Genomic DNA, 18,399 nt, shown 5'->3' with positions numbered 1-18,399 from the left:
AAACCCTGTCTAAATAGTTCTGTGAAAAAATGTTTTCTTGGCCACTTGACTTATCTAGATAATTGCTGTTTTTATCCATTTCAACTAAGATGGCTTATGTTACCATAGAGAATTGTTGGCAATAAAAATAAAAACCAAAAATCATACATTTAAAGAAAAACAAAAGGTAAAGAAATAATTCACTTACCTGAAATCCAGTTTGGAAAAAATGTTTTATAAGAAAATGTCCCATTTAAAATATCCTTCAGTGTGAGTGCTCTTGTTGTCCTTCCTTCAGAGTTATGAACTTTGGGGGAGGAGGAAACATATTATTACTTAAAAGAAGATGAATAACTCAAACGTCTCTCATCTGTTATTCCTCATATAATGAAAAGATCTGCCATTGCTAAATCCTTGTTTAACTCTTGTCTTAATAGCTCTGAGTAGTATTTCCTTTTTGATAGACAAGCTAATGAGTCTTAGAGAAGTAGTCTGACTGCCTGGAAAGGAACACTGGTGGGGAAATTTGAGGAGTGTGACGGGGACCACACTGAGAAGCAGGGACATTATTCTTCAGACAGTGAAGAATTTTCAGAGGTTTTTAAGAAGAAAGATGAGATGAGGTTCCGATAACTCTAGGTCTTGCAAAGCTGGGATTGCAGACCATGCAGGTTTCACTAAAAACTTTGCCTTTTAAGCAGTTCATTGTAGTTCCTCACATATGCTTGGCTTGGATTTCTACTGATTTTTCAGTGATATATTTTAGCATCCCAGTTGATCAGATGACATCATCCAGAATCCTTACCTTCAGACATCTCAAGAGAGGCATTAATGAAGGCAGATAATTTCTTATCCTGGCTAGGGGTTTTTATAAAGAGAAAATGGACCAGAAGAAAAGAAAACCACATCATCTATACAAATGATCTTGGAAATTCCAAGAGTAGAGGTTTTCCATATAAAAACTAACCTAAAGTAGCTCACAAACCACAAGCAAATTTCTCCTGTATTTGAGCCCTCCAAAACAATTTTATGTTTCAAACGTGATTTCCATTATCAGAACAAATTCATTATAGAGCCCTGAAACAGTCAGATATACCAGAAACTGTGGCAACCAACTTCCAAACCTTCTTCAATCCATATTCCTGTTCTCCATCCCTCCCACCTTACCCCTTCTCCAGGCCATCACTTACAGAATCAAAACTTAGAAAAGTGTCCTATACCTTGAATAGCATATATGAATCTGGTATTTGTTCATGTAAAAATAAAACTGTCAAAGATGAGCTATACATTTATATCTTCCTGCTAAACTCTTCCACAGCTTTCTATGACTCTTAAGATAAAGACCAAAAATGTTAGTCTGGACTATAGGCCCTAGCTGGTCTGGAATGGTCTACCTCTCCAGCCCCTTCTTGCCCCACTCTCACTACTTTGTAGACTCCAAACATGCTGGGCTTTCTGTTTCTCAAATACTGATTTCTTTCTCCAGGGCTACTGAACCTCTTCCCACCCTCTCCCTTCTCCTTATAACTTCTCTTCAGCCTTTAGTGCTTAATATAAGTGTCACTTTCTCTGGAAAGCCCTTCCTGATCCCCTGGTTTAGGTCTGGTTCCCTTCTTATATATTACCATAGACCAGGTTCCCTTTTTTAAGAACATTTGTCTTGGTTTGTAATCTTGTATGTATTTGAGTGATTATTTTATTCATATTTCTTCACCTCCCACTGTGTTCTCAAAACAGTCACCATAGACCAGAGACCATGTCTAAGTTTTGCTCACCGCCACATCCCTAGTGTCTAGCACATAATAGGCATTTAATAAATACTTGTTGAATGAATGAATTCATGAAATGAAGGATTGATGGGTGGATGGATGAGATTTGTGCCCTCTTCTTTACAGAATGGTTCTACTACTAATTTCCTATATGACTTAAGTAAGTTAATCTCTGGCATCACAGCTTGCTCATCTATAATACAAAGGACTAGACTAGAAAATGCTGATAATACCTTCCAATTTTACCACATTAGGTTTTGAAATTTGAGACACAACATGCTCTATTAACCTTATAATCACATAAATGCACTGCCATGTGATAAGGTCGAACTGACCAACTGGATAATAGCATCTTCTGCAGTTTTAACTGATTCAGACTGATGTATGTATGCTCCATACTTTTGATTAGGACCATGAGTTATTTTCTCAATTTACTAAAACTTATCCTGTAGCTATAAGAACATAAGTGGCTGATGAACCCCTAAGCAACCAGGCACTAAATACTTAATAACATTAGATTATTCTAATAATCATCTTTCTACAGGTTCTTTGCATCCTAAGTAAGGTTGTACATGCCATACAATTATTCATAATGAAAGTGCTTCTATTTAGTTAAATGGTCTTGTGCAAAATTCATACCACTGATTTTATAATTCCCATTCTATGAATAAAATACTACCATTTTACTGCAACAGCATTAGTATAATTGCTAAGTATTTTAATTCAATTTTATTTAACTCTCTTAAGAGCAAATTGTAATCTGTTTCTAATATAGTCAAGGGGAAATTCTAACACTATTTACAATGGAAATTATTTTCCTTTTGAGATATATTTAATTTGTGTCCTCACAACCCTGAACATATAGATGAAAAAAATTTTAATTTAGAGAATTCCTGTATTGTGAATACCAAAAAACTAGGTAATTTTTTTCTTTAAACTTTTTTCAATATTAATTCAATAAATGAATATAGTCTTGGTGATATCTTTTTTTGTCTAGCATAAATAATGGTTTGATTATGGATAATGACTTATATAATAGATTTTCCTATTTAAGTATCCTTGCATATAATTTTCCTTACTTGCAATTATGCTTAATTGAGAAATTCTTAGCTATAATTAATCTTCATTTTTATAGAAGGTTAAATTAAGTGAGCTAATTCAAATGAAACGTTTAGCTCTATGCTTGGCAGTCAATAAATGTTAGCTTTTGTTATTGTCATAGTTTATCAGTAGTCTTCAAATAAATATATATTTTTTTGAACAAATATTTTTGATCATTGTTTCTCAAACTAATTTGACCACTGGGATTTTTTTTTTTAATATCTACTAAAATCACAGTATGGGAAATGCAGTTTCAGATTAAGCTATTAGTATATGTAATTAAGATTAACTTTTATTCTAATATAATGGAATTCATCAGTTATACTTAGAACATCTTGGTCATCCTAGGGTTCCATAAGTGAAATAGTCCAATTATGATCATAAATAGGGTTAGTACTAATATCCCACATATGAATAAATAAAATTTATAAAAAAACAAGTTTCAAATTATTTAAAAAATTCCTACTCATTTTCCTTTTTCAACATTAATGATCATGCTGATCCTTATCAGATTTCCCAAAAAGATTTCAAGGGTTAGTTATTTACTCTTTTTAACCTCTAATTTAGATTATCCTCAAAAGTTACATGAGATTATATTTCATATTACTTCCCAGTTAGTCATTTATTTCAAATGGGTGCATAGTAGCTATAAATACCAATGATCTATATAGAGAACTTAACATATGTCATATTATAACTCAATATCTATAAAGCAGTTTAAATATATATTAATTGTACTACTAATTACTGTCATGATAATAAGCCCCACCAGCGCCAATGAAGTGATAAGGGAATATACAGAACACATCCAGAGGAGCCAGCTGTGTTTATGCGGAAATAGGCTTGTGGCACAGATTTGGGGTAGGTGATTACTCCTAACCTCACATGGGCTCAGAAGGTGTGATTATCCTGGCACCAGGCTGGGCTCAGAGTGATACCAAATCAAATGGGGAGAATTTAAATTAGGCATTCTTTTCTTCCTGCTGAAAATGACCACATGTTCATAAATGCAATAGAGTAATGTATCTGCTCTAAGACAATGCTTTAGGTCACATATTAAGAGTTATAAGACATGTACTTAGAATTTCCAATCCAAGTTCTGGTTCTTTGTACCAGCTAGGACAGTGCTCGGCATACAGTGGAAGCATGATAAATATTTGTTGAATGAAAAAATAAATCAACTGGACAGATTTTATTTTAGTTTGTTTTCAGTAATTCTCCCCCGAAGATACACCTGCCCTTACTCTTTATCCTCCTGTCCATGTTGTAAATTTCATGTATAATTCTACCTGGACATGCCATCCTTTAAATATGTATCAAAATTTTGTCCTTCGAGTTAGCTGGAGTGCTTGTTTGAAAAGCAAGTTTCCCAGTCCTTATCTCAAATCTACTGATTCAGAATCTCTGGGGATACGGCCCTGATTTTCAGTTTTTACCAAGCGCCACAGGTGATTCTTCTGCAAAGAATCCAAATTTAGTGATTTCACTGAATCTATTGTACTTGGTTCAATGTTCTCCTGTGCCTGTTGGTGGAATTGCTCCTTGCTTATAAACCCCTGGTAGGTGGATGGGTCTGGCCTGCGTAGCAATTCACACTTCATGGACAGGCCACAGCTAATGTTAATCATGGCTTTCAAGGAATGTTAACGGTCGCCTGTAATGTTTATGTTCCTATTCAGTCCTCTTGCTCATTGTCCAGATGGACTCTTCCTTAGGTACATTCCCTCCTCTGATCCTTGAGCAGTGGAGAAAGGGCAAAGGGAGTGATTCTGCCCCAGATTAGATTTAAACAAGATAACAGGGAAAGCACTGGTAGGGGAATGGGTCATTGTTTTCTAGTGTTTTGAATGTGTGTATGTGTGTGTGTGTTTCTGTGTAAGTCAGTATAAAATGCATCTCTATGGCATCAATCACACTAAACAAGTTCTAGTCACCTGAAAAATATTCCACTAATAATTACTGAATGAATACGTGGATTTTCATGCCTTTTTCCAAATAATGTTTTAATGTTGAATTATGATCTTTTGATTATTTTGGAAGTTTAGTTTTGGCATCTATAATTTTTAAACTCTAAGTAGCTGAGCAGAAGTAGAAAAGAATTCTGAGAGCATATCTCTCTTCTATACGTAACTGACACCACTTAACACTTAATTCTTGATAGAGCCCCTATAGTCAATTTAGCTCATCTTTAGCACAGTTATTTATACACTGCAAAACACTCCAATTTACTATAGTTTAATTATTTGCATTTTCAACTTTTTAAAGCACAGCCGGAAATTATTTCAATTATGAATCCAAGAAATGACAATTCACAGAAATGATTCCCAAGTAAATAATGATTCACTATTCTCCTAATTCTTTCTTAAAACTTTGTATTTATTCTTTATTAGGGTTCTATTTCTATTTCTGCCATTTAATTTTCTAGTCCTAAAAAATTACAAATAAGTATCAGAACAGAGACATCTGATGTCAGCTCTAATATTCAGCATAAATTAAATGAGAAAATATGGTTTATTAAGTTAGCACACGAATGGCTGGTAGGTCTTTTTGTTCTCACTTTCATACTTGTTTTGGAACTGATGCTTATGAGGCCACTCCAATGAAAGTGACGTGGGCTCCCAGGCACACTGCACCTGTCTCTCTGCTGGCTCTGCAAAGATGTTGTCCTCAGATAGGCAATGTCTCCAGCCATTGCATCAACTCATGTTTGTTTTTGGAGTGAGCACCACAGGGGCAAATGTTGGAGATATTTGGTTGGGAAATAAACTATTTAAAACTAATATTATATTTGGGCAAAGACTGACAACTTTGAAAAACATGGAAGTGAGGTAGCTTTAGACCAGTAATAAGTGTTATAATTTACTAAGTTCTAATAAGTACCAAGCACTCTGCATGCGTGGTCCTGTGAAACACTCACAGCAACTCTCTAAGTATTATTATTAACACCATTTTACAGATTAGGAAATGGATATTAGAGAGTTAAAGTAACTTGCCTAATACATAACAGAGCTGGGGTTTAAATCCAGCTCCATCTAATTTTAGAGACTGGACACTTTACCACTACCTTTTGATTTAAAGTGAAAGCATACGTGTGATATAACAAGACAAAACAAACACAAAAATAAGGTCAAGAACCAAGCAACACACAAGGGGGGTTGAATAATTATACCTCAAAATGAACGTTAAGAGAAAATGAGACCATTTGAGTTTTGTCAAAACAAAGAGTTCGCTATAAGCTTTCAATGTCTCACTGAAGAATGTAGTAGCTCTCAGCTCTGAAAGAATTTCCCATGGTTCTCTCTACAGGTAGCACTGATCAACATATGTTATTCAAAGTTATTGTCAGGTTTAAGTTCATTTTTTGTATTATGTTATTGTTGTGCTATGTTAATTAGGGCTATTTTTTTCGTGATCTCTGAAGCGGTAAAGGTCATAGGGTATGGTCAACATAATGCACAAGAACATGGTGGTAAATGCCAAATATTTTGGTGACCCTGAAGATGAAAATAAACCTCGTCTATATCTGAAGGCCCACTCAGTCTGCTTTGCCAGCTCATCTTCCTATAATCTCTGCTTTAAGTTGTGGTGTGGCTTATATTCGTTTTACTTGGGACCTCAGAAAGAGTCACCTTCCTCAACCATTTAATTCTCCCAGGGTTTCTATCACATCTTCTTAGCTGGCTCACACCCACCCCCACTGCCACCCCTCACCCCTCACTGGATTCCTTCTCTGAGATCCAGACGATATATTAAACTTCCTCTTTAACACCTCCACCTGCATATCTCACAGGCACTTCAAAATCAGTATGTCTAATAGGTAACTAATGAGAACCTACTGTATAGCACAGGGAATTCTACTCAGTGCTCTGTGGTGACCTAAATGGAAGGAAATCTGAAAAAGAGTGGATAGATGTATATGTACAACTGATTCACTTTGCTGAACAGCAAAACTAACACAACATTGTAAAGCAACTGTACTCGGATAAAAATTAATTTTAAAAAATCAGTATGTCTAAAGCTAAGAAAAAAGGAATTCCATGCTGTCCCTCCAGATTTCTGCAAGTCAATGCAACTGTCGTCCATGTAGTTCCTCAATTCAAATACTTGGGAGTTATTCTTAAGCTCACTCTTCTTTTACTGCTTTTGTCCAGCACCCAGGTTTGACAATTCTATCTCCAAAATCTCTCTCAACTCCCTGCACTTCTACTGAACCTCCAAGGCCAAGCCATTTCTCACTAGGCAGGCTGTAATGGATACCTATTTGCTACACCTGTAATTTCATTCCTAGTATTTCATTGTGGTTTTGATTTACATTTTCCTAATGACTAATAATGTTGAGTCTCTTTTCATGAGCTTATTGGTCACTTTTATATCTTTTGGGAGGTAAATGTCTATCCTTTGTCTATTTTTTGAATTTGGTTATTTGCCTTTTATTATTGATTTGTAAGAGTTTTTAAAAAATATATTCTGGATGCAAGTTGCATATCAGATGTATGTATGTGCAAACATTTCCCCCCCATTTTGTGGGTAGTCTTTTCACTTCCTTGATGATAGCTTTTGCAACCAAAGTGTTAAATTTCAAAGAAGTCCAATTTATGTACTTTTTCCTTTGTTGCTTGTGCATTGGGTCGTATCTAAGAAACCACTGCCTAATCCAAGGACAAGAAGATTTATCCCTAGGTTTTGTTTTTAAGTGTTTTATAGTTTTAGCTCTTACATATACGTCTTTGATCCATTTTGAGTTAACTTTTATGTATGGTGTGAGGAAGTGGGTCCAACATTTTTTACATGTTGATATCCAGTTGTCCAATTGTTGAAAAGACTTTCTCCATTAAATTGCTATGGCATCCTTATTGAAAATCAATTAACCATAAATGTAAGGCTTTTACACTTATTTCTGGGCTCTCAGTTCTATTTGATTGATCTATGTGTCTATCTTTTTTTTTTAATTTATTTATTTTTGGCTGCGTTGGGTTTTTGTTGCTACGCTCAGACTTTCTCTAGTTGCGGTGAGTGGGGGCTTCTCTTGTTGCAGAGCACAGGCTCTAGGCGCATGCGTTTCAGTAGTTGTGATACGCGAGCTCAGTAGTTGTGGCTCGCGGGCTCTGGAGCTCAGGCTCAGTAGTTGTGGCGCACGGGCTTAGCTGCTCCATGGCATGTGGGATCTTCCCAGACCAGGGCTCAAACCTGTGTTCCCTTCACTGGCAGGTGGATTCTTAACCACTGCGCCACCAGGGAAGTCCCTATATTTCTATCCTTATGCCAGTATCACATGGTCTTGATTATGTAAGCTTTGTAGTAAGTTTTGAAATAAGGAAGTGTGATTCCTCCAACTTTGTTCTTCATTTTCAATATAGCTATTATGGATCGCTTGCATTTCCATATGAATTTTGGAATCAGCTTGTCAATTTCTGCAAAAGAAAAAGTCATCTGGGATTTGGATAGGGATTGCATTTAATGTGCAGATAAATTTGGGGAGTATTGCCATCTTAAATATATTGTTTTCTGATCTATAAATATAGGATCTCTTTCCACTTATTTATATACTTTTTGTATTGTTTATTGGTAATGTATAGAAATCCAAATGATTTTTTATATATTGGTCTTGTGTTTTGCAAATTTTCTCAACTTGTTTATTAGTCCCAATATTTTTTGGTGAATTCCTTAGGATTTTCTATAAACAATGTCATCTGCAAATAGAGATAGTTTTACTTTTTCCTTTCCAGTCTGGATACTTTTTATTTCTTTTCCTTATCTAATTGCCCTGGTTACAACCACCAATAAAATATTAAACACAAGTAAGAGCAGACATGCTGTCTTGCTCTTGATCTTAGGGGAAGAGCACTGAATCTTTCACCCGTGTGGTGTTAGCTGTGAGGTTTTTGTGGATGCCCTTTATCAGATAGAGGAAATTCCTCCTATTTCTAGTCTGCTGAGTGTTTTTACAATGAGAGGCTGCTGTGTTTTGTTAAATACTTTTGCTGTGTCTATTGAAATGACCATGTCATTTTTGTCCTTTTTTCTATTAATATAGCTTATTATAGTAATTGATTTTTGGATATTAAACCTTGCATTCTTGGGATAAATCTCACTTGGTCTTGGTGAATAGTCCTTTTTATACATTGCTGGATTTGACTTGCTAGTATTATGTTCAGTGTTTTTCCATTTATATTCATAATAAATATTGGTCTGTAACTACTATTGGTCTGTAACTTCTTTTCTTGTAATGTTTTTGAATATTTTTTGTATCACAGCAATACTGGCCTTACAGCGTGAGTTGAGACGTGTTCTCCTTTATTTTTTGGAAGAGTTTGTGAAGGATTGGTAATAATTCTTAAAAAGTTTGGTAGAGTTTACCAGTGAAGCCAGCTGGGCTTGGGGTTTTCTTTGCAGGAAGTTAAAAATCACTAAATCAACTTCTTCAGTTGTTATAGTTCTATTCAGGTTTTCTATTTATTCTTGAGTGAATTGTGGTAGTTTGTATCTTTCTAGAAATTTGTTCTTTTCTTCTAAGTTATCTGATTTTTTGACAGTCTTTCTATCCTGTTCCTTTAAGGAGTCCTATCATATCAGTTTTTCTACCGAGTATAAAAACCATAATCAGTTTGAAAAAATTTTAATTTAGATACTAAGCAACCCTATTTTTTTTTATTATTAACAGGAATAAAGGTTAATAAAGATTGTAAATGATTCTGTTTTTACTACATAATTTTGGTTAACTCACAAGGATACTAAAATGAAAAATAAATTCTTTGCTCTATATATAATAACCAATAAGTAAGTAAAAGACTGATTAGTATTGATTATCCCATTGAAATATTATTTTAATTTATGCCTAACATGTTGCTAGATTTTAAGGCTCAGTTTGACTGTCTCTGGTTCTTAAGAACCTTTAGCCTTGATTCCACCTCCCCTATTTGAACTTTAGAACATGTTTTTCTCAAGGACTATATGTGACTAGATATTCTTGTGTAAGTTGTAACAATTCGCTTTGGAAATCAGAGACAGGTAAACTCCTTTGCATAATAGGAGTCATCCAAAGACTTGGATTATTTTCTAAATTATTTAGAATTTGACAAAACTCAAAGAATTTTCCAAGATTCGTCTTCTGTGATTTTAAAATCCAAGTGCAAAGTAGAGAAATATAATCTGCAAGGCTGATGTGTTTACACTCAACTCAAAAGCTCTGTTATGTCCATGAACTTTCTGAAACTTTTCCTCAGCACTTTAGACTTCCCCATATTTCCTCCAAAAGAACAGTGAATAAATAAGCTTAAAACTCTTAAGATATTTGAGGGAATCTGTTTCACAGTTCTGAATGTTGATACTGGGAAAATTTTAAGCCTTAAAAACATATTCACATATCCTTTGATGATAATTTGGTCTCACAAATATTTTATAAAAAGTGGTTGTTGAGGTTATAATAGTAGTAATAGTAACAATAATGATAATAGTAACAATGGTTTTCTGCCCAAAATATAGACATTCTAAATGATATTTATTCTTATAAAATATTGATTTATATTCTGTCTAAATCATCTGTGACTTCAGATATATTCTGAAATAAATTATATAAGGTATTACTTACCTAAGTAAGCAATCACTATAAATTTTACATATGTGTGTACAGTCATAAGTACACATGTATATATGTATTTTCCTGTGTTCATTTGTTTACATAATTTTGGCCTCACAGCTATCACTTTCCTTTTGATTCCTTGAACTTCCCAAATATACTTTCCTGCTTCAGAGCCTTTGTATCTGCTTTTCCCTCTGCGTTGAGGGTCTAGACCCCAGCTTGCGTCCTTCCGTCCTTAAGGTCTTGGCTCAAATATAATCTCAGAGAAGCCTTCCTTGACCACTTCTGTTATGAACTGAATTGTGTCCCCCCAAAATACATAAATTGAAACTCTAACCCTCAATGGAACTGTATTTGTAGATAAATCCTTTAACAAGGTAATTAAGATTATGTAAGACCATAATGGTGGAGCCCTAATCTGATAGAACTGGTGGTGCCCTTATTGGAAGAGGAAGAGACACCAGGAGTGCACATGCACAGAGGAAAAGCCATATGAGGACAAAACAAGAAGGCAGCCATCTACAAGCCAAGGAGAGAAGCCTCCAGAAAAACTAAACCTGACTATACCTTGATCATGGACTTCCAGCCTCCAGAACTGTGAGAATATAAATTTCTGTTGTTTAAGCCACCTAGTCTGTGATATTTTGTCATGGCAGCCCTAGATGTCTAACACAGCCTCCACTCCAGTTGCTTTCTGTAGCACTTTTACGAATTTGAAATACTCTATTAATTCACTTATTTACTTGTTTATTACCAGATTGTCCTTTCCTAAGGCCAGAGACCTTGTCATTCATGCCTTATACCTGTGCTTAGTAGTTAGAAGGTGCACAATAAATAATTCGTTGAACAAATAACCAAAGTATCCAGGAGCACAGTGGACTGGGTATTGTGGATAATGGATAACTATGGATGCTAATCTCTGTTTTTTCATATTCAGTAGATTGTTATTTTCAATCTCAGGAAGAATACTACAGCTTCTTCAGTCCAAAGGTTAAAAATCCAAGTGTTTATAGGAGTCAAGCAGATGTTGTAAGTGAATATGGTACCTTGTGTAAATAAAATAGAAAATATTTTCTATTTTCTATTGGGGTACGTAGCAAACTGGAGAATTCACTGTCAATCTAAAGACAACTGCTTCTCAGTCAACTATTACCTTGGGCCCAATGTTGCCAGATCTAATATTTAAAAAGAAGCCAAAAATGTACATTTCTATGTGAAATCTTCTGATTTTAAAAAGTTGACAACTAATACAAACTTGTATAAAACACTGCAGGCCAAAACCACCACCACCAACAACAACAACAATAAAAGAAAAAGTGTGCAAAGGTAGACAGGAGGACTTCAGGGAGATCTGAGGCTAGGCTAATGATGGTTCTCCTTTCACAGCAGATACTAGAGGTCCTCCCTGCCCAGGAGAACCTGGATTTCTCCACACTACATAATCTCCCTCTTCTTTCTCTCTCACTCAGTCTTATTCTGCATCCTCACCCACCTCAGCTTCCTTTATCATATCTCTGCCTTTTTTCAATCTTGCTTTTGCCTCAGAGCTGCCAATGTCCTTTATGAGGGCCTTGCACACAAAATTTCTGAAAAAATATTTGTTTTTGATCCAAGGAGGTGGGGGATAGGAACAGGGATGCTGCCCAGGGATAAGTACTCCCTACTCTCAGACTTAAGAAGAGCATTATTGAAATCAAAATACATCACACAGAAGGTCTAGTTGCCATCTTTGTGTGCTATGATGGAGAGCACAATAAAATGGTAGCTACCATTTATTAAGCTGCTACAAAATGTTAGAAATCTTAGAAAAAATAGTTAGTGTTTATTGAGTGTTTGCTTATCACCATGTAGGGAACTCTATGCTTGACAGAAATCAAGAAAAGTGCAGATAGCTCCCACAATTCCTTTCACAAAGGTCCAGGAATTCAGAAACTATTAATCATGAAGCAAGGCCATATAGAATTTACTTGCAAAATTCTGTAGCTTCTGTTACTTTCCAATTCTAGCTTTTTGTGTGTTTGGTTTTTGTCTTGTCACCTCTGTATATCTCTTGAAACAAAAAGTTCTGTATTTATCCTTGGGGTTGGCGAAAACGAGGAAAAGGCGAGGAGCTTAGTTTCCACTCTTGGTTTGGTTGCATCTTTACACAGGAAGAGGAGTGATGCTTGGGAAGAAGAATCTCAAGAGAAAAAATAGAGACAGGAGAAGAGAAAGGGAATCGGTTGAAGGAGTAGGCTGAGGCCAAGGAGGACGGCCTGGGTCTAAGGGGTGGAAACTCATATGTGTTTCCCATTCAGTGAAAATAAAAAAAGGAAAACTTGGCAGTCCCAAAAAAAGTTGTCTGTTATTTTTATGATTATGTGAGTGAGCTAAACGAATCTTTCTCATTTCACCATTCCGTTGCCCTATTTGTTCCTAAAATCCTGCCTGATTCCTCCAAAGCTCTTTTAATCCTGAGATTGGTGTTCCTGGGACCTGCTCCCTCCTTGGAAAAGCCCCTCTCTCTTCTTCTTTCACTTACACTCAGTGGTTTAAGTGAGCCAGTGGTCTAAGTGAACTCCTGATCTCATATTCGTGGTGACAACTGAGCATCCAGACTGGGTGCTTACCGTGCTTTCAGAGGAAAGTTTAAATCGCAGTATCTTTGTTTCCCCAACTAGCACAATGATGGGCAGGTGGAACTCAATTCATTGAGCGGGACTAACTAGTGGGACTTCATTTGTTATTATATAAATAAATGAATGAGTGTTTCATAATGGGGTCCTTAAGTTTCTCAAAGGAAGACTGTTCTTAATGCTGGTGCATAAATCCTGGGTTAGGAATACGAGGGCGCTTAAGGCAAATGTGAGGTAATCGGATTTCTGATGAAGTGTGAAAAGAAGGCTAAAGAGAAGCTTGTTTGGCTCTGAATTTTCCATTCTTCCTTCCCCTTTCTCCTTCCCTTCTCCTGCCTTGCCACCTCAGATCCTCCCTCACCAGCCGCTGGGCAGATGTGAGACTGAGAACTGGACCTGAAGTTCCACACTGGGGATGGCTGAGGAGCAGGGTGTGAGGAGAAAAGAGGGAAGTCATCAGGGCACATTTCACATCAGGGCTGCCTGGACCACTGACTCAAGGCAAGAAGAGTCTCAACCCCGGTCCTGCTCAGGAAAGTAGATAAATGAACTGTCCCCTGTACAATTTACTTAACATTCTGACAAGTTCTGACATTCTGATAAGTTCTTCAGCAAACTTAGAAAAGAAAAAGAATGGTATTATGGAAAAAAATAGCTCTCAGCTTTTTTATGATTTTCTGTTGCTGAAAGAGTACTAAAATTTCATCTGGGACTTCCCTGGCGGTGCAGTGGTTAAGAATCCGCCTGCCAATTCAGGGGACACGGGTTCGAGCCCTGGTCCGGAAAGATCCCACATACCGTGGAGCAACTAAGCCCATGCACCACAACTACTGAGCCCGCGTGCCACAACTACCGAGCCCACATGCCACAACTACTGAAGCCTGTGCGCCTAGAGCCCGTGCTCTGCAACAAGAGAAACCACCGCAATGAGAAGCCTGTGCACCGCAATGAAGAGTAGCCCCCGCTCACCAAAACTAGAGAAAGCCCACGCGCAGCGAAGAAAATAAATAATGCAGCCCAAAATAAATAAATAAATAAAATATTAAATTACTTCCAAAAAACTTATAATAAATAAATAAATAAAATTTCATCTGAAGCTTAAACTGATTATTTCACTCTATCTGAAAATTACTTTGCTCTGAGAATCTCCTGTTGGTTGAAACAGAAAATTAGCTTATAAAGAACATAGGACTTTTATAATATATGTAGATTATAACATATATCTATGTTAAACTTGGGGAGAGGGTAAGGATTGGGATTATATATAATTAGACAAATATCTATGAATGTGTATAGTTATATACTATAACTGTAGTGTATTTCTTATTAGAAATTATGACTCTATAATTCCAAAGTGCAAATGCAACCCATCATTGCCTGTAGACAAGGTGCAGGCTCACCATAAAATCCACACACTTTTGTTCTCAGAACATTTGTTTCTGATGGAGCAAAGTGTCCATTTCAAGGATTGGGGAGTTTTCTTTAAAATTCAGGAACTAATTTTGAATGTATTAACATCCAAAGGGCCAATAGGAACTAATTTACTACCTGACAATTGCTGGTGTGAGGAAAATATGGCCCCCAAACGAGGAAAGACACCAGTCTGAAAATAATTTTAACTTGAAAAAATATAAAAAATGTGAACTCAGGCTATCTCAACAGCCTCAGAATAATCTTGTGCTAGCAGAGAGGAATGAGGACTGAAAATCAACACTGAAAATACAGGAACATTGCCTTCGTTTTATTGGTTAACCTCTTCATTTTGTAATTCTGTGAAAATCCCATGAGCATTTTGAATTTTTCAAAATATTTTTCTATATTTCATTTTTTAAAGCAACAAATCATTCAGGACTCATACTTTCTTTAGCTAAAGGCTTGTCATTGATCTTCCTTTACTGTCAGTTAGCTTTTAACCAAAGATATTTTCCACTTTAGCTATCATAAGATTTTAATATTTGCTGATACAAACTTTTTTCCTTTCCCTGGACCCCAAGGCAGAAGACCTGTTATTATTGTACATTTTTCCTGTTTAGAGCTTGAGCTTCTTTTCAGAGTTTCATAAAAATCTATTTCTCTAATATCACTGAAATATTTATAGACAGGGTCTTAATTTAAATCCAAACTAGCCCCCAACATCAGTCTCCCAAGTTTTAGCAAAGTGAGATCAATCTTAATCTAAGCTTTTCTAAAAAGGATAAATTTATAACTAAACATAACGCTTGCTTAATAATATTTAGTCTTCTAACTTGATTTTCTTGGCTACTGCATCTAGAACAACAATTTCACTTTTTCTATGCAGCTATTCTCGAGATCTCTATTCTTGACTGCCTCCCTAAATTTTTGGAAAGACTCATAATAAAAATTTCCATAGGTTCTGTTTTAACTTTTCCATTCTTACTCATCTTTACTTTCCATGAGGCAATCCAATAACGAAAGCAATGTTAGTTAAAAATATTGTCTCTAAAGGCCTGTCAAAGCTTGGAATTTAGCACATACTTTGCAGAGATGTAGGGGTGATATAGAAGAGCACTCAGGTTTTTCTATTGCTGAAATAATGCTGGAAACCTCTTCCTACCCATGCCTTAAATTCCTCAGTATTTCTGGTTGCTCAACAACATATCTGGGAGCTTATAAGTCTTCTTAGAAATAACAGATTTACTTTGGAAAATAAGCACTTAGGAAATGTTCGATCACTTGTGACCAAGCACTAGTGCATTTTCCGAAGTATTCTAGGCAGACAGAGCAAATTAGAGAAAATTCTTACCTCTTGAAGGACGTAAGACAATGCACATCACCAATAAGGCAAGCACAGCAGAAGTGGCAACTCCAAGTACAATTTTTAACCATGTCTGCATAAAATAAAGAAAATTAGACATATAAATGGTTTCTGCTAAATAGTAGAATTGGCAAGCTTTTGTTTACACCTAAATCCTCTTTCTCCCTCCCCATAAAGCTTTTGATTGTCTTCCACTGATCTGGCTATAATTGCTGGAATTCTTCCAGCTCTGCAAGGAGAAATGTTTCTACAGTATATTTAGAACAAATTTCCCAATCCCAACCCACTCCAGGAAGTACATACTTATGTACAAATCCTCACCTTCTAAACGATAGAAAACTCTGATTGCGCTCAATTCAGCCAGCCCCCATGCTTTAGCAAGTATCTGAGGCTGCATATACTAACCTTCATTTTTTCCAGATGTTTTTGAAAGTTAGCTAATTCTGACTTCAGAGCGTGGGTCACCGGATCTGTGAAAACCGTTGAAAGAAGTAAGTCTGTCTTCGTAGTTGGAAGCCGAAGCTAGGGCAAGGGTTTTTTTTTTCTTTCCACAGACTTTTGAATACCGTGCCAAATTTCAAAAGATTTCTGTAAAATCAGAAACAGATTTTGGGGGCGTTCTTGGCCTTGAAATGAACTGTGAGTGGCTCAAGGGAGGTTTTATAGCATTCTCATCCTTGTAAATTCTACACCAACATCTGCTTACGTTGCCACACAGAAGTTTTTTTTTTAATTATTTTTTACAAGTTTAGGTTTCTGTTTCATTTTCTTCTAGAAATCACTTACAGATCACATTGGCAAGTCATTGGGTTTTGGATAACCTTTCTATCTGCAACCAAAAGAAGAATTTAAAATAATATAAATTCCAGGTGTGTACAGTACACATATATCTCATTTTTAGCAGAGGGAGAAAATTAAAGTCACATAAGATTTTGTGAGAAAGACACCACATTACTGCAATTTCTTTTCTTCCTCTGGGAGATTATGAGGTACTGCAGACAGAAATGTTTTTCTTTCAGCACAATTTCTTTGTCCATATAGCACCATATGCACTTTCAGTAAATACAGAAGTTTAAAAATTCAACTGTCTAAACCCACGACTGCTTTACTTTAAAGAAATAAAATGCCATCTGGTGAAATTTAGGATGGGTTAGGTGTGTATGCACAGGCCAGAAAGATGGAAAGATCAGTAAGAATAATTTACCAGCAGACCTTTGAAAGAATGAAAATGGCTTTGCAAAAGTGATATTTTTGCTTCCCTCTCAGAATAGCTTCTGAGAGAGGAGAACAGTTAGTAATTATAAAGCCTTTAAAATAAATAAAAAAGCATTTGAGAAGAGAAGTAAGTTGTATGTACAATTTCATTTTGGATAAATTTACATAAATCCAAGGCAATTGGTCAACTTGACATCAGTAAAATGGTAGTCTGAATTAAAACACACACATACACACGCGCGCACACACACACACACACACACACACACACACACACACACACCAGTTTCTTGGAGTATATCGGCTGGTTCAATGCAATTCATTTGGATAGATTCTGTTGTTCCACATAAATACGGTTGTTAACCTACTGTCTTTTAGTTCTTCCACTAATGGTTTTCTTCTTCAGACATTTGTACTGGTCTCAACCTGACTAAAACAAACTTCATGGTGAGCTTTCATGGATTTTTCATGAAAAGTAACGAGGAAATGTTCCTGAAATCTTTTGCTGTTTGCTTTATTCAACTGGTCTGATTACCATGGGAGGCTTTCTCCAGCAAAGAGCAGGACGGTGGCTTATGAACTTCCTCTTAGACATTCTCCAGACATCCCTCTCTGAATTCCAGCCTTATGAAAATTCTGTTGAGGAAAATGAGTCATTAAGCACTTACTGGCAGAGAGATGTAACCACCCTGAGTTAGAGAGGAGCCCCTCCTTCCTTTCCAGTTGATGGGGTCAGCTCTTTACAAACTGAAGCTAGCATTAAGATAAACATCCAAGTCATGCTATATGCTTGTGGGCATCTCCGTGTGATTGTGAGATCCTCAAATGCAAGATAAAAGCCACCAGCCAGGTCCCAAATGGACTGCTCCCATGTGGGTCCTCTGGGACTGATTGCCTTCTTTGGAAAATTCACACAACGTGTTCTCAGAAGTTCTGTCCCAGCCTGCCAAAGCCTCAAAGTCCGCAAGTACTTTTTAGTGAGTTATTCCCATGACTTTACATCCTGAAGAGAAACTGACTATAATAAATGATTAGGGCATGATTAAAATGGTTACTCTTGGCTTTAACAATTAAAAATGCACTGATGTGTGTGACTGGTCTGAGTACCACTTAGGACTGCAGTCAAGTGTGGGTGTCTGCAAGAAAATCATTTTGACAGGATCTAAGGAGAAATCAGGGTGCTTTAAGAGGGAGAAATTTAAATTGAAACTGTTAGTGAGAAGGAAAATTATAGGCTAAAACACATTTCTTTTGTTTGCTTTTTCCTTGGATGGTTGGGTGATTCAAACTGCAACTCCTGGAAAATTCTGACTGGTTTGAATGGTTTCAAGAAAAATGAGACTGACTGCAGAAATAAAGATGTCA

General features: G+C 36.2%; 1 protein-coding gene across 3 annotated transcripts in view; it reads right to left on the bottom strand.

Annotated features, from left to right (window-relative positions):
• Positions 1–16,501, bottom strand: part of FAP (fibroblast activation protein alpha) — a gene marked incomplete at its 5' end in the record, with an annotated part of 71,213 nt that extends 54,712 nt beyond the window's left edge. Inside the window, 3 exons of one of the 3 annotated variants that reach the window (XM_082658314.1) lie at positions 188–286; positions 15,808–15,892; positions 16,225–16,501. In XM_082658314.1, coding sequence (XP_082514440.1) covers positions 188–286; positions 15,808–15,892; positions 16,225–16,230 — 190 coding nt within the window. The other 2 variants (XM_082658315.1, XM_082658313.1) reach the window with 2 other exon arrangements.
• Between the last annotated feature and the right edge of the window lie 1,898 nt (positions 16,502–18,399).

Source organism: Grampus griseus (genome assembly GCF_964374135.1).
Source record: "Grampus griseus genome assembly, chromosome: 7".
Classification (NCBI taxonomy): Eukaryota; Metazoa; Chordata; class Mammalia; order Artiodactyla; family Delphinidae; genus Grampus; species Grampus griseus.
This window is presented reverse-complemented; position numbering and strand designations above follow the sequence as displayed.